The following is a 16,021-nucleotide window of genomic DNA, read 5'->3' on the forward strand; positions in this document are numbered from 1 at the left end:
AAAGAGCAAGGGAAGTGGTTGTGGCGCCCGATAGTGGTAGTGGCCATAGTTGATAGTTGTGGTTGAAACTTGAAAGGGAAGATAAGGAAAGAAAGAAACCGAACATATCGAAGTTCAAAGGAAACAAAAAGTTACAACATTTTTTTGATTCCACCCGAAAGTTTGTACCCAAAAATCCTTTTGTTTCCCCAAAGCAGCGCCCTTAGAAAAGGACTCACCGAGCAAAAAGAATTAAGAAAACCATCATTTTTTCTTTCACAAACAGGACCAACAGAAGGCCAAAATTTTCCGGAGGAATCTGTTCTTCAGAAATTTTTACCTGATAACCTTTCTGTAATTATTTGAACCTTTTTTTGCTGTAATTATTTAAACTTAGTCACTGTAAACTAGCATAAAATACTGTCGCAGCTTCAGTCTTAATATCAGATTTAGTGCGCGAGATTATCAAGAATAAATGTAGTAAGAGATGTAAGAAGGCCACATATGTCTTCTACACATTAAACCCTAAATTTATCACGGATTTACAGAGAAGTTATATGATGACTATATTTCTATACTTCAGTCCACCCATTTCCACCAGATCTATGAACTGCTTGTAGAAGCCAGTAAAGCCAAGTACTCAGTAATAGCTTCACCTTCTTTTACGACCTCGATATCATAATCTGCAAAAGGGTCACCTGTTAGTTCTTGCGCGAGCACATCCTCCATCTCAATATCTCTCTCTTCTACTTCGTTATTGACGGCGCCTGATAAATTTTCTCCAACTTCTCCCGTCCCGACATCGTTATTCAGGTTAGAAGACGAAGCTACATTGTTGTGCGCTACTGAGGTAAGAGCAGAATCAGCGGTGGTGTTTAGTTGTATCGGTTCGTCAGTTAATATGTTTAGAGCCTGCTCTTTCGTGCCTGAACTCTGGACAGCCGCAACCACTGGATAAAATTTGTAACAGTACTTGAGGTTAATAACAACAAATAAACAAGAAAGTCACGTCATGGGTATAGAAATAATCGGTAAATCAAGATACACCAACAAATCTGTATGAGTTAGAATTACTACGTTAATTAGGATTTCATGGTACTATATATTTTTTTATTTAGAACCCATTTAAGGGTTATCAGTGGAAACGATACGGTACGATAAATGGGACATGGGTAGACTAATCCTATTGGCGAAGTTACTCATGCCAGTGGCACCACAAGATATATTTGTGATGTCAACTGATTTATTACATTTAAAGAAAACAACCAGCTCAAGGAAACCCTTCATATATAGTTCTTAACTTCAGTAAAGACTGCAAGAAACATAGGTTACCTTTCGATCTTTCAAACCCCATAGACACAAGTTCTGTGATAATGGCCTCTGTTGCTTGTTTAATCCTTTTGTTCTTCCTTGAATCAATGTATAGCTAAGCAACAACAGATAATTTGTTAGTTTAAGAGGACAAGAGAACTTTTGGTGGAGTCAATACAATTAAACGAGAGGATGTAAAACTACCTGTATCTCAGAATTCTTTTCTAGATTTGTCAAGTCATCCAAGGCCTTTTGAGTGTCATTCTCATTTCTTCTAAGGGCTTCTGCTGCTAGTTCCTTCTCAAACCTGCCATATTTCAAACATAAATAAGAATCTCCAATCCATTCGACACCGTTTAATGCCCAAGAGTGACAATGATTATAATGACAAAAATGAGGAAAACACTCTTGTTGGAAACAGATTGGATATCCATCAGTTCATCAAATATATCCCTACAAGTATTTAGTGATTGTTTTCTATTTTGTGGTCTTAATCTGACACATCTGAATCATCCAAATCTTATTTGTCTGAATCAAGTGGATCTTAAACCACCCGAAATAAGTCATTCGGACGAGTCAAACATTAGGAGTCAGACAAAAACAAACAGTCAGAAAACTGAAAAAGAAAAAAACCTTTGCCTGCTTACCCAATAGAAACCAATTCAGTTAACCTTTGGAGATCCACAGCTTTGTTAAGAGGAGTTGTTCCATACCGTTTTTGGTCCCTGCAAATTTCAGAGATTTCAAAAGCTATTAATATTCAGTGTAATACTGTTAAAAAAAGGCTAATTGGGTTGCTGCAAGGTTTGCTTCCAAAATAGTAGCAGTTTGTGTCGAAAACCTAACAAGTCCTAGAAAAAATACATCATTTCCAATAATTACATATAATAAACATACAAGTAATTGGACTACTCATAGCTTCTAGTCTTCCATGCCACATCTTGAACTCAAATAAGATTTAGGTAATAAAACTCCAAAGGAACTGTCAGTTTCAAAGAATGGAATGAAAAGCATTTTTAAGATATTTGAGGTAAACCTGATTTCCTTCATGCGGCGACTATCCTCTTCATCTCTCCGTGCAATCCTTTCCCGCTCTTCCACAAGAAACTCCACGGATCTCTCAATGTCATGATTAGTCATTCTGAGAGCTCTCTTTGCGTTGCTTTCCTTGTATCCCATGCTTAGGAGCAGTGAAAGTGCCTCATCTGGCACCTGAAGCTGAAAGAGGAAAAAGAATAACATATTTAAAGGGAATGACAAGGACGTGTACAAGTAAAGGCAACTGCATTGCCACATAAACTTAATTAAAAATTAGAAAAAATAAAAGGTAAAACAAATGTAGCCATGACATAGGAACACTAAATCAACAAAAGAAATTCAACATATAATCAGTAAAAAAATAAGAGGAATATTTATATCCTGCAAAATTGCACTCAATCAACAGGAACTTAGACATACATTTTACTTTTGTTTATAATTTAATCAATATAATTAAATATTTCAAAGGACAGTGTTTTCCAACCAAAATTTAGAGAGGAGTGCAACAAGTTCAATAGTGCGGACATTATTTTGGAATATAAAAGAAAACGACATTAGAAAAACTACTCGGGTGGAATAGAACTCTAGTATAAATCAAGAGATAAAAGGTAGAATAATCAAAACAGATCTATAGAGAAAGAGAGACAAATAAATGGCTTTCTAAACCCTTCAACCATTCAGCTTCATCTTCAAATTTTATGTATCCACCAACAAACAGAACATAAGTGTTCAGGAGCAAAATGTTAGAGATACGCTCTAAATATACCTTCTTAACAATTTATAGAGTATGCCTTCATTTGGTACGCCATATGGCTATGACATCATATATGTTTACATACATATTATATATACATACAAAGAAGAATATAGAGAACTGAATTAAAAGAAAAAATGTAAAGAAACCACATCTGATTTTGAATAAGTGGTGAATTTCAATAACAAAATTTTGGTCTAAACGCATTTTGCTTTTGAATCCGTAGTCACAAAACCCTCAGCAACTTTTTCCAGCGTAGAGCTGACAGGCCCAGGGGTTCGGCCTAGGATCAAATCGAGCTATTAAGAGCTGACACGAGGTTAGGGTTCTGATCCACTCAATTTTCACTTGCTATTTAAGTACCTATGCAGTCAATTAGAAATGTTTGCAACAGTAGTTCAATCTGTAAGTTCAAATATTTTTCAAATATCAATGTGAAGGGTAGAAAATAGAGGCTTCTATCGCCTAATATGTGATAAATAAGCTTGAGCACTTTACGCTAACGAAGGTTTTAAACAAAATACGTGTAATAATGACTAATTTAAGAAAAATCAGGAAAAACAAACACTGGTCCGTCACGTCTCGACAACAAGATATTTTGCTATATATATAGAGGCTTCTATCGCCTAATATGTGATAAATAAGCTTGAGCACTTTACGCTAACGAAGGTTTTAAACAAAATACGTGTAACAATGACTAATTTAAGAAAAATCAGGAAAAACAAACACTGGTCCGTCACATCTCGACAACAAGATATTTTGCTATATATATATATATATATATATATATATATATATATATATATATATATAGATTTCAGAGTACTCATTCAAGCATAAATTATATAGCATATAAGGCAAGAAGTTGCTACCTTGAGCCCTACATTTAATACTACAAGATTAGCACATATTGTCACATTGGGTATTGGACATTATCTCTCCTCTGAGATGGTCATCTGCCTCGTTCAGCTATATACCATTTTCTAACATGAAAATAAACTATTCCTGTGTCAAGTGATTTACCTAAAAGTTAACCAATCTTAACTGGTCATGCTCAGTTATAATGGAAGTGTCGGGCCTTACCAATGGTCGTGCCGTCATGAACTCATGATCAGTTATAATGGAAGTGTCGGGCATTACGAATTACAAAAAGCTTTTTTCTAATTTTTATTTTTGTTAATCTCGTAGAAGTTATTGAAAACTGTACTCAAACGAAAAGATTAACCTGGTTATATTTATCTTGGGCCGAGGTCAACACCTTCCAGGATTTCTCAACTTGACCACTGTGATAAGCCACCACCCCTTCCAAGAGCTCCAGTCTTAGGTACCTAATCAAAAAAGAAAAAAAAAACTACAGTCAGGAAGTAGATCAAGCTTCTGCAACTTGGGGCATAAAGCTGTGCCAAATCAAATGAACGAATAATTAGTCAGTCTACTTACAAAGCAAGCTCTGGATGACGACCTGCCTGGAGGGCTCTAACCCGGGAGGAGTCCTTACCATGAGAGCGCTCTAAACCTTCTCTTGCTTTCGCAAGACGTACACCAGCCATTGCCAACCATTTGATGTCTCGAAGCATGAAATAACACCAAACCATGTCTATTTGAAGGATTGAAACATTATCAATCATCTGACAAAAAGAGGTTTCTCATCAGGTATAAGATATGAACCAAATATGGAATCTTGTTTTTACCAAAAGTTTCGGTCGGTCGAGAAACTGAGACCAACATGTGAAACGATAAACAAATCAAAACCAATGCATGAAGATTAAACAACACAATTAAGTTTTAGTCACCCCAACAACCAAAAAGACATACTGAGAAGAAAAGATAGTCCAACTCACCTCAAGAAATTTTGGATCACATAACGAAAAAGCTTCCTGCATGAAAGAAACCGAAATTAGTTGAAGGAAAAAAAGGTTATCGAAGTTTAGCGAATGACTTTCCTCATCAAGGAAGTTCAATCCTGGGGCTAATCCTAATGCCTTCGATGAGAGAACATCAGCATCTACATGGCGTAAAAGTTCTCAGCTATTGCTACGATACGTTGCGGATGGTCTAGTAGTATCACGCAAATTCATATGATGCTTAAGCAAAAGAGACTCATAGTCTCATACACATGGTTCATGACAAGGAGATACATAAGATGGCCACAACCATCCTCATGACTCCATGTAACATACTATTCAGTTACAATAGATACTGCAACATCAGAAAGGACAGGTTGATACCATATTGATTTACAACCTTTCAACGGAGTCGTTACTATCAACTCGAAGTGGGGACACCTTAATCCTTATAAGTAACCAACAAATACATGGAACAATATACAAAATAAAACCGAGCTTCTTCAAGAATACAAACACGGGAAACAATTAGCAAATCAAGATGTGGTTTAAGTGAATAAGTATCATAACTAACCTCTCCCATGCTAAGTACATCTAATGCGTCCTTGTAATTTTGCTTTTTAATGAAATGTTTTGCATTTGCATGAAGCATCAGACCCATCATCACTCCCCTGTAAAAAGTAAAGGTTTAATTATCACATAAAAGGAAAGGTAATAAATGAAAGAATACGTGGTTTATTAATGACGACATACCGCTTATCAGTTTCAGATCCCAAATTCACTTTCTGTCCATTTTGATCTTCAAGTTCAATATTAAAGTCTTCTACAGGCAACGAACCATCCGCATGTCTCTTGGCAAGTGCCATAGCAGCGTCCCTGTTATTCCCACGATAGCATTAAAGAATTAAACACAGAGAGATCTCCAACGGACAAAAACCTCTATGACATTCTATAAGTTATCAGGTCTTCCTGTGCATTATATGATTTCTCTATTGAGTTAGTTGCATATGTTAGGTTAGTGTCACAAGAGTGTAACTGATTTAGATTATGCTGATCTATAAATTCTTGCAAGAGTTAGTTTTTGATTCATGTCTACGAGGACTCAAAAAGGGAATGGAAGTAAAGTGTTGAACTCTCTTTCACAACTCCGCCACGGCTCTAAATGGCTACTCTCTTTTTTCCCGGTGCCTCATCTTTATGCTTTAGTGCTTTTTCCAAGGACCACATACCACACTCGGGGTTTTTGGCCATTCAAATAACTATGATTTCTAATCTACGATTATATTGTTTACTTAGTTGACTATTAAATATTAAGTAATGTATTCTACACTATTGAATTTATAATTATAAGTGCACATAGTGTGGGCACCCACTCGTCCCAACCTCCCGCTCCACGACTGTGAGTGCAATTCAAGAGGAGAAAAAAATGAAATGAGTGTATAATCTGAATGAGACAGGACAACTCATTTAAGAATCAGATATGACTCCATGAGCCAAGGCAAACCCACTTGTGACGATCATATCAAAATGTTACCAGATTGGCAGATCACTCTGGTACGTGTTACGGGTATAGATACACTAGCATGTGACTATTAAGTAGCTAGGGTTATACTTATTCGCTACGCTACTTTCTATTTCGGTACTTTTCGGACTGTATTCTGCGTATATAATAAATACACCTACTTTTGGACAATCTATCTCCATAAAACTTATTTAACTAGTTTGAACTTGAAAATCTTGTAACAACTAGTCCAATTATAAACTTTTGCAAACAAATTGAGTAAATTAAGACATAAGATTCCGGTAAGAGAGATAAAGAGATAGGTATATACTTGATTCTTGCAAGTTCACGAGCTCGATTTTCCTCAGCCATTACTTGTTCCTTAACAACAATAACACGAGAAGCAAGAATCTTAGAATTATTCTTGAGAAACCCTAATTGACTCAATTTCAGAAGTTGTGATGATTGATTCCCATTTTTATCATCATCATAATCTTTCAAGAGTTTACCACCACAGATTAGTTTGATTAAATTAGGTTGAGAGGGGAAACCAGAACGCTTAGCGATCTCTTCTCTGAGCATAGGTACAGTCCAAACATCTAAATCAACTTCTAATACACCTGCCCATGATCCTGCTATCTTCAGTTTACTCATCATCTTCATCTCTCCATTAGTATTATTATTATTAATTTGATCTTTCTGATTATTTGCAATTGGACTTGAAGAATCACCCTCCTCCATTACTAGAATAATTGATAGTTCTTCTGATTGCTCTAGCTGTTGATCAAAGTAGTAGTAGTAGTAAGGAATTATAATTCAGTAAAAATAGGTTTTTGCTTGGGAACGAAGTAACAATATAAGGGTTGGGGTTGGGGAAAATCGGTTTCATCTGACAGCCCCGTAACCGACGACAGAGTGTTTGTCTATTGGGTGCGTCTAAAGGCGCCTCACACAATTACTATAGGGGAGATTTTAAATGCACTCACTATTTTTGTTATATACACTCACATGTAAGGTAATTTTTGTTGAAGTTCAATGAGATGTGAGTGTGCCAGGTAGAAATGGTAAGTGTATACAATATTTCGCTTGTTGTAGGGTCTTCTAAAGAGTGTTTGATCGTACTCAATTCCTAAAAAACTGGAGGTGCCCCCCACTCGGAAAGACACGTGTGAGGCCTAAAAGCATGGCCTCAAACTGGGCTAGTCCGAGAGGAGTCGGAGTTTGAGACCTTGCTCAAGGCCTCCGATTGGGCCAATCCGAGAGTTTCCCCTCTGAAACCTTAACAATCGCAAATAAAGATTTTACACGACCCTCATTTACAAATCCTAAAAATCGAAAATCAAGAGAGATAATCAAGAGATCAGAAAGATTGGATTTTTTTATTTCCTTTAACATCGTAGAGAGAGAAGAAGTTTAATCTTTTAATCAAAAGTTTAATCTTCTTTCCCCTAATATCGAATTTTTTTATTTCTTTTAATATTGAAATTTATTGTATTTCCTTTTATTTTCTTTAACATATCATAAAGGATTTTTTTATTTCACTTAACATTGGATTTTTTAATTGAATATTTAATCCTCTTTCCTTTAATATTTTTTGTTTGCTTTTCAAATTTTAGTTTGAAAATTGAGAGAGAAACTAGAGAGGAAACGAAGTAATAACAAAGAAGAAAAGAACAAGAAGGGCGCGGGTTGGGTCGTACGGGGTGCGCCTATAGGCAAGGCCCCAAAAGCAATTTTGGAAGGCGTTTATAGACACGCCCTTGTGTATTTGATAACCTTTTACAGGGGAAGTTTGAGTGGCGCCTTGGTTCTTGTTAATAGCACCCCCACCCTTTTCTGTGAGACATCGACTACGATCTACGTTAGTCTTTACAAAGTATTAATACATCATGAAGGTGTGATAAACACGACAACCGCCTAAATTCAACCAAACATGAAAGAGGCCTAAAATCCAACAACATGTACATTATTTGTACCTTTAATAACCCAAGTTCAATAAACCATGGATTCCACCTCCTCTGGGAATCGAACTTGAGAACTCCAGGGTTTTGGACAAACATCAATTCGCTTAGAGCATCTCCAATGCAACACTCAAACTCTAAAATTTAGAGTGATGTTTTTAGAGTTTTTTCTTAAAAATCATCTCCAATGCAAATATCAACTTGAAACTTCATTTATTTTAGAGATCCTCAAGAGGACGCTCTAAATTTAGAGTGCCCTTTTAAATATCTCTGAAGGTCCGTTTGATACGTGTGAAAACATTCGACGTGAAAATCGTATGTTTTTTTTCTCACGAGAAAGAAAATCATTTTATCATGTTAGAATACAAATTTAAGTTTGATACAACCTTAGATTTTCCCGAGCAATTTAAACTCAAGTGTTTGGTAGGGTTGAGAAGTTTGAAGTAGTGAAAAAATAACACCTCCACTCTAATACAACAAGGATTGATTTTGTAAATGACTTGTGGTCTTAAATAAACAAAAAACTTAGAGATCAACTTTTTATAGTTGACACCTAAGAATTTTAGAGATTTTCTTGAGTGTTGCAACAGAGACGCTCTTAGAGACCACCCCATGACTTTATATTGTAAATGCAGGATACGTTGGATAAGCGAATGATAGAGGGATATAAACGAGTGAATTATGATTTTATATTGTAAATACAGGAACTAGACCTCCCCATGACTTTACATTGTAAATGGAGGAACTAGACTGCCATGACTTTATATTGTAAATGGAGGAACTAGACCGCCACCACAACATGAATCAAATCGACACCACCCATTAGAAACCAACCGTCACCACCACCAAAAACCGACCACCACCCCAATGGATCACCACTAAAACATGAACCACTAGATTTAGCGAGGGTCATCGCGTTTGAACCCTCGTTAGATCTTTAACTTCGCCAAAAATTCGTTAGAGAGAAAGATAGAGAGGAACCTTCACCGGATCTGGCGAGGGTTTCACTTAACCAATCTATTAGAGATAGAAGAGGGTCTCAGAGAGAGAGAGAGAGAGAGAGAGAGAGAGATTGAATGAGAGAAAAAGATATAGAGAGAATCTGAACCTCGTCGGACTTTCATTGTCGGACCTCCACTACACCTCCATTGCCGGATGTTTTCTGTTAGAGAGAGGAAGACTGTTTTAGGGAGAGATGGCAGAGAGATGAGAAAGAGATAGGGGAAAGAATTTAGGGTTTTCTCTTTGTTTTTATAAGGCAGGGGTGAGAAATTAGGACTTAGGTTTTGTTTTTCAAAAACATGTAATAAGGGTATAAATGTCAAAATAGTAATCCAGACTTATTAATTCAGATTTAAAAAACAAACATCTAACTTCTAAATTAATTTAGCCAATTCAGATTCAGCCAATTCAGTTCAGCCAATTCAGATTCAGACATTAAAAAAACACCACCTAAATGTATATATAACAAGTCACTTCAGTTTTGTTGTTGATGCAATATTCACCATTTACTTCGAACTTCATACTATGAAAAATTGTAATAAATAAAGACCAACGGTCATATTACTTTGAAAGTGGAAGAGTTTTTGCTATGGGTTAAAGAATTTATGAGAAAGTAAAAATGATAGAATTGCTTGTGTACTTTGTCTATTACAATGAACACTATTTATAGTATCGGGATACAAAATCCTTACAAAAATATAATATAGCTATGATATACTTATTCTAATAATATATACATATATATGTTCATTGATGGGATTGTGTAGTTGTCTTGCTGCTTGGGAGATATTTTATCTCTTTGTGTTGTTCCTTAATTTGTGATGATGTAGATATATTAATACTCCCCCTCAAGCGAGAGGGTGGTAAGGTGATCACTCCGAGCTTGGTACGTATGGAGGAAAACGGTTGTTTGGGTAATGCTTTGGTGAAGATATCTGCTATTTGAGCTGTGGTGGGGATATATTTAGTAATAAGTTGTCCAACAGCAACCTTTTCTCGAACAAAGTGGTAGTCTAACTCAATGTGCTTAGTGCGGGCATGAAATTGAGGATTGATTGTCATGTAGAGTACGCTCATGTTGTCACAAAAGAGAACTGGAGTTTTGTGCAAGGGAATACCAAGATCAGTAAGTAAGTAAGTTGTCCAAGTCAACTCAGCAGTTGTAGATGCCATAGCTCTATATTCAGCTTCAATACTAGATCGTGAAACCGTAGGTTGTCGTTTAGAGGTCCATGAAATACAATTTGCACCGAGGTAAAGGCAATATCCTGTAGTTGATCTTCTTGTAGATGGACAACCTGCCCAATCAGCATCTGAGAAGGCATATAAATCAAGAGTTGAATTGGATAATAAACGTAGACCAAAATCAATAGTTCCTTGAACGTAACGAAGAATTCTTTTCACGGCTTGTAGGTGTTGTCTTGCTGGTTGATGCATAAACTGACTCACATAGTTGACGGCATGAGTGATATCTGGTCGGGTGAATGTTAAGTATTGAAGAGAGCCAACAAGTCTTCGATATTCTGTTGCATCAACTAGTTGAGTAGATGGAGAATGTAGATCATTTTTTGTGGCAAGCGGGGTCTTCACTGGTTTGCATTCATCCATGTCAGTGCTAGACAAAATTTCTTTGGCATATTTCTGTTGAGACAAAAAAAGACCTTCATTAAATTTAGTTACTTCAACACCTAAAAAATAATTTAATTCACCGAGATCTTTCATTGAAAATTCTGAATTTAATTTATGAATTAAATTATTAATCAGATTGGTAGAAGAACCTGTTAAGATAAGATCATCAACATAAACTAGTAAGATGATTGTGTCAGATTTAAAATGAAAAACAAACAATGAAGGATCTGCACGACTACAAAAAAATCCTAAATTTAGAAGATAAGAGCTAAAACGATCAAACCATGCTCGCGGTGCCTGTTTAAGGCCATAAAGAGCTTTGTTGAGACGACACACATAATTAGATTTAGATTGATCCACAAATCCTGGAGGTTGTTCCATGTATACGGTTTCTTTAAGATGTCCATGGAGGAATGCATTTTTCACATCCAACTGACGAAGGGGCCAACCACGAACAAGAGCGACATTAAGGACAACTCGGACGGTAGGTGTTTTGATGACTGAACTATAGGTTTCAGCAAAATCTACTCCTTCTATCTGGCTATAACCCTTGGCCACAAGGCGAGCTTTGTGTCTTTCAATTGTACCATCTGCTTTGAGTTTGGTTTTGAATACCCATTTCGAACCTACAATATTTTGGTGAGGTGGTCGAGGGACTAAAGTCCATGTTTTGTTTGCATGAAGTGCTGCAAGTTCTTCATGCATTGCAATGACCCATTGAGGTTGTTTTAGAGCTGTTTTGAGAGTTTTTGGTTCTGGTGGTTCGGCGGGTCCTACGGTAAGTAAAAGTTTTTGAGTTTCAGTTTTCCGAATTGAAGTCTTAGGTTGGATAAAGATATTATTTTTTGTAGAGTTACCTAAATTAGATATACTCATCAGAGAACATGCATAATCTTTTAAATATGCAGGTGGTCTTCTTTCACGGGTAGGTCGAGATAATTCTACATGTTCATTATTATGTGGTACGGGACTCGATGATGGGTCAGAGTTGGTGAGTGCGGAAGGAGAAGCGGTGGGCGAAGAAATTGTATCAATAGGTTGGATGTTACTATTTGAGGTTAGGAGTGGAGTAGACTCTATAGAAGAGTTTGTGTCAATATATGGGTTGGTTGATATAGGTGTACTATCCAAATTTAAAGTAAGAGGTAATACATAAGGAGAATTATTAGACTTATTAAATTCTTTGATAATGGAGGGTGACACCGATGTTGTTGGAGGTAATATTTTTTGCATTTTTGTTGGTAACCAGTCATCATAAGTTGACAATATGAGGTTAGCATCACTGGTTGGCGAAGATGATGAGACCTGAAAAGGAAATATACTCTCATCAAATACGACATGCCTTGAAATAAATATTCTTTTAGTCGAAGAGTTTAAGCAACGATATCCCTTATGAGAGGGACTATAACCTAAGAAAACACATGGATAAGACTTAGGTTCAAATTTATTTTTTGTATAGTCACGAAGATAAGGAAAACAACGACAACCAAAACTTCGCAACATATTATAATTTGGGTTAGAACGGTATAACCTGAAAAATGGACTTTCCATTTTGAACTTTGATGTGGGTAGTCGATTGATGATATTTGTTGCTGTGAAGAATGCATCCACCCAATACTTTAGTGGTACTTGAGAATGGTATAGTAGGGTGAGACCCATCTCAACTATGTGTCGGTGTTTCCGCTCCGCTACTCCATTTTGTTATGGAGTATGAGGACATGAGATATTCTGCATAATTCCACATTTTTGAAGGTGGGAGGTAAAAGCTTTAGAATTAAATTCTCCCCCTCCATCGCATTGAAAAACTTTTATTTTACGGTCAAATTGATTTTCTACCATTTTTTGGAAAACGATAAATGTATTGAAAAAATCAGATTTATGTTTAAGTGGATATAACCATGTAAACCGTGTAAAATCATCTATAAATAGTGCATAGTACCGAAAATTTTTATTAGAAAGAATTGGAGATGGACCCCATAAGTCACAATGTATCTTGATAATAGGTTCAGAAACAACTTTATTCAAAGATGGGAAAGAGAGCCGACAACTTTTACCAAGTTGGCAACTACTACAAACTTGATAGGTTTTCGTCCAATTTGAGACTAAAATTAAATTTTTATTAGATAGATATTCTAATGGTTTAGAGTGTGTATGGCCCAAACTCTGATGTCATATATCTATAGGCACACTCTCTTGTTTTATTGAAGATAATGTTGTTGTTCCTCCCCCTACATCAAGAGCATAAAGATCCCCTCTTCTAGTTCCTTTTGCTAGAAGTTGAAGCGTCCTTCGATCCCTTATCTTAAATCCCTCGTCAACAAATTCAAACAAACATGAGTGATCACGAGTATGTTTACTAATAGATAATAATTTTTTTGTTAAGTGAGGAACAACTAAAACATCTTTTAAACTAATTATATTCCCACGAGATGAAACAATATTTTTGTTTCCCACATGAGATATTGATAGACTTGCACCATCACCAATAACCACACGATCATGGCCACAGTACTGTCTCAAGTTCTGAAGTTTACCTGCATCAGATGTCATGTGAGATGTAGCACCGCTGTCAGCATACCATGATGGGTCATGTTCACGTGGATCATTCAAATTAGTGGCAGCAAGATCTTTTGATAAGTTATTTTGTTTCTCAAAAGCGGCATCTTCTTGATCAAAAGTAGGATTATCACGGTACCAACATTTGCTGGCGAAGTGACCAAAGCGACCACATATGCTACACTTAGGAGGGCCTTCTCTGTTTTTCAATGGTGAACGTCTGTCATAGTGTTGAGAATGTGCTGCAGGTGAAAATCCTTTACCTTTGGATGTAAAATGATGATTAGATTGTCCTCTTTTATGATAAAAATTCCTACAATTGTTAGATTTTGAAAAGAAAGCGTAATTGTGATCTATAGATTCATTTTGATGAGCTGGGGCTGGATGACATATTTCATATCCATTAAGTGCTGTCACAAATTGATTATATGAGGGAAATGGGGGTTTTGATAGCATAGTGGTTACAAAAGTGGCATACCTTGTTCCAAGAGAATTTGATAATACCAATACCTTGTCGTCATTTGTTAATGGCTTTCGTATGGCAGCAAGACCATCACAAATTGTTTTAAATTGACGAAGAAATTCAACAAGACTTGTGGTTCCCTTTTTTAGGGAGGTAAGTTGCTGCTCCAATTGAAACTCACGGTCTTTAGTTGCTTGAAGATAAGTATTCTCGAGTGTCTCCCACATTTGTTTTGCAGTGCTTAGCCCTAATACATGGCTAAAAGCATCCTCTGTCAAAGTTCCAAGCATCCAACTTCGAAGAAGAAGGTCTGTATTTTTCCATTCTTCAAGAATTCTAACTGAACTTTCATTATTTTCAATCTCCGGTGCCTCCTCTTTAATAAAATTAAGCAATTTCATTCCCTCAATTAGTTGTAGAATCTGCATACGCCATAAGAGATAGTTTGCTCCATTGAGTTTAACTGAAACAATGCTAATTAGATGAGGTAAAGTACTAGTTGAAAGAAATAGTGAGGTGGTTGTGTTGTTTGCCATGAATTATTAACAACTAAACTCGTTAGAGTGTTTTTGGCTCGGATACCATAAAGAATTTATGAGAAAGGAAAAATGATAGAATTGCTTGTGTATTTTGTCTATTACAATGAACACTATTTATAGTGTTGGGATACAAAATCCTTACAAAAATATAATATAGCTATGATATACATATTCTAATAATATATACATATATATGTATATATATATATATATATATATATATATATTTCTCTAGTTATATATATTAATATAATTCTCTAGTATAAATATATATACAAATATATATAGCTGGACATAGTAATATATCGTATATATTTATTTCTCTAATATTTGGATATCCATAATATAAATAAATATATATTCATATTTTGGTTATTATGGTTGCTACTTTTTTTTTTGTTGAACTGGTTGCTACTTATCTTGATATGCCACTATGCTCTTTCCTTCTTGATGGGATTGTGTAGTTGTCTTGCTGCTTGGGAGATATTTTATCTCTTTTTGTTGTTCCTTAATTTGTGATGATGTAGATATATTAATATGGGTGACGTTGTAACTACTGCACACCCAACGATAACATTGTTTCAAATAATACAATACATTTATGAGAAGGGCAACAAGGAAAGATTAGATGTTTTCGTTATGGAATAATATTGTAGCAAACGGGTCGTATAAAAAATCATTGCTACGGCGCCTTCAGCCATGGGTCCGAGTCGTAGCAAAAACTAAATTGCTACGGAGTTTAGCATATCAACTACGATTTACGTCCATAACTAAAGCTGGTTTGTTTTGTAGTCTTCCTTCTCGTTGTTGGGCTCACTGTCTTCCAAGAGTAGGACTTGATAGCTCTCCATTAAAAATGAATATATTAGCCTACTTGCTTTGGTTGAGACTCGAGCTTTTGACCACTTTGGCCGAGACTCGCGCCTTCGCCTTGCTAGTCGCGTCTATTAATCAAATCATGCTGCTCTAAGTGTGGTGTGGGATCTAGTCGCCATTTAACACAAATCAAGGATTTGAGTCACGTATTGTAGTTGATTTCCAGTTAAACACTATGACCCCTAAAGTGTCTTCATCAATCAATCATTCCAACCATTTTATCGTATTTTCGTCGTGATCAAATGGCATTTCCTTCAGTTGACCCCTACCATTTATTTGTGTGCAGGTACGTAGTTACTCGTTTGACTACAGTTCTAGGATCAACGTGAGATCTTGGATTGTGAAGGTTGTGGCTTTGTGCCCATCTTATGTATATTGTTAATTGTTTTTTCTTAGTTAGTTTTGAAGTTATATGTTTACTCGAAAGACCAAACCACATGTATATATACGTACCACGTAAGTCAGACATAGAGATGAACTTGAGCAGGATGAGTTACCAAGGTTTTGGTGGATCAAGTTTGAAATGGGGTTTATTAGTTGGTTTATGTGTTTTAGCTACCCTTGTGTT

At 36.0% G+C, this 16,021-nt stretch overlaps 2 protein-coding genes across 2 annotated transcripts; both read right to left on the bottom strand.

Moving 5' to 3' along the window:
- Window positions 1-467: 467 nt before the first annotated feature.
- NUB1 (ubiquitin-associated (UBA)/TS-N domain-containing protein) lies at window positions 468-7,355 on the bottom strand. Its single transcript, XM_086640574.1, has 11 exons — window positions 6,759-7,355; window positions 5,680-5,802; window positions 5,501-5,597; window positions 4,924-4,959; window positions 4,523-4,710; window positions 4,308-4,410; window positions 2,327-2,508; window positions 1,938-2,015; window positions 1,495-1,597; window positions 1,312-1,405; window positions 468-929 (listed from the first exon to the last, which is right to left on the bottom strand). The coding sequence occupies exons 1-11, from the start codon at window positions 7,166-7,168 to the stop codon at window positions 583-585; spliced, it is 1,761 nt and encodes a 586-aa protein (XP_086496700.1). The 5' UTR covers window positions 7,169-7,355; the 3' UTR covers window positions 468-582.
- Window positions 7,356-10,137: 2,782 nt separating this feature from the next.
- On the bottom strand, window positions 10,138-14,574 carry LOC147539082 (uncharacterized). The gene is made up of 2 exons (XM_086643067.1): window positions 13,252-14,574; window positions 10,138-12,324 (listed from the first exon to the last, which is right to left on the bottom strand). The coding sequence occupies exons 1-2, from the start codon at window positions 14,572-14,574 to the stop codon at window positions 10,138-10,140; spliced, it is 3,510 nt and encodes a 1,169-aa protein (XP_086499193.1).
- Between the last annotated feature and the right edge of the window lie 1,447 nt (window positions 14,575-16,021).

The sequence above is a fragment of the Eschscholzia californica genome, unplaced genomic scaffold (assembly GCF_041429995.1).
Source record: "Eschscholzia californica isolate CP2 unplaced genomic scaffold, dmEscCali1.0.p SCAF_5, whole genome shotgun sequence".
In the NCBI taxonomy this organism is placed as follows: domain Eukaryota; kingdom Viridiplantae; phylum Streptophyta; class Magnoliopsida; order Ranunculales; family Papaveraceae; genus Eschscholzia; species Eschscholzia californica.

Coding starts and splice junctions, on each gene's coding strand:
- NUB1 (XM_086640574.1), bottom strand. CDS start 7,168: ATGGAGGAGGGTGATTCTTCAAGTCCAATTGCAAATAATCAGAAAGAT. Junction 4,960..5,500: donor ATGTACTTAGCATGGGAGAG/GTTAGTTATGAT, acceptor TCTTTCATGCAG/GAAGCTTTTTCGTTATGTGA. Junction 2,016..2,326: donor CGCCGCATGAAGGAAATCAG/GTTTACCTCAAA, acceptor TGAAATTTGCAG/GGACCAAAAACGGTATGGAA.
- LOC147539082 (XM_086643067.1), bottom strand. CDS start 14,574: ATGGCAAACAACACAACCACCTCACTATTTCTTTCAACTAGTACTTTA. Junction 12,325..13,251: donor GGGATCTTTATGCTCTTGAT/GTAGGGGGAGGA, acceptor TTTCCTTTTCAG/GTCTCATCATCTTCGCCAAC.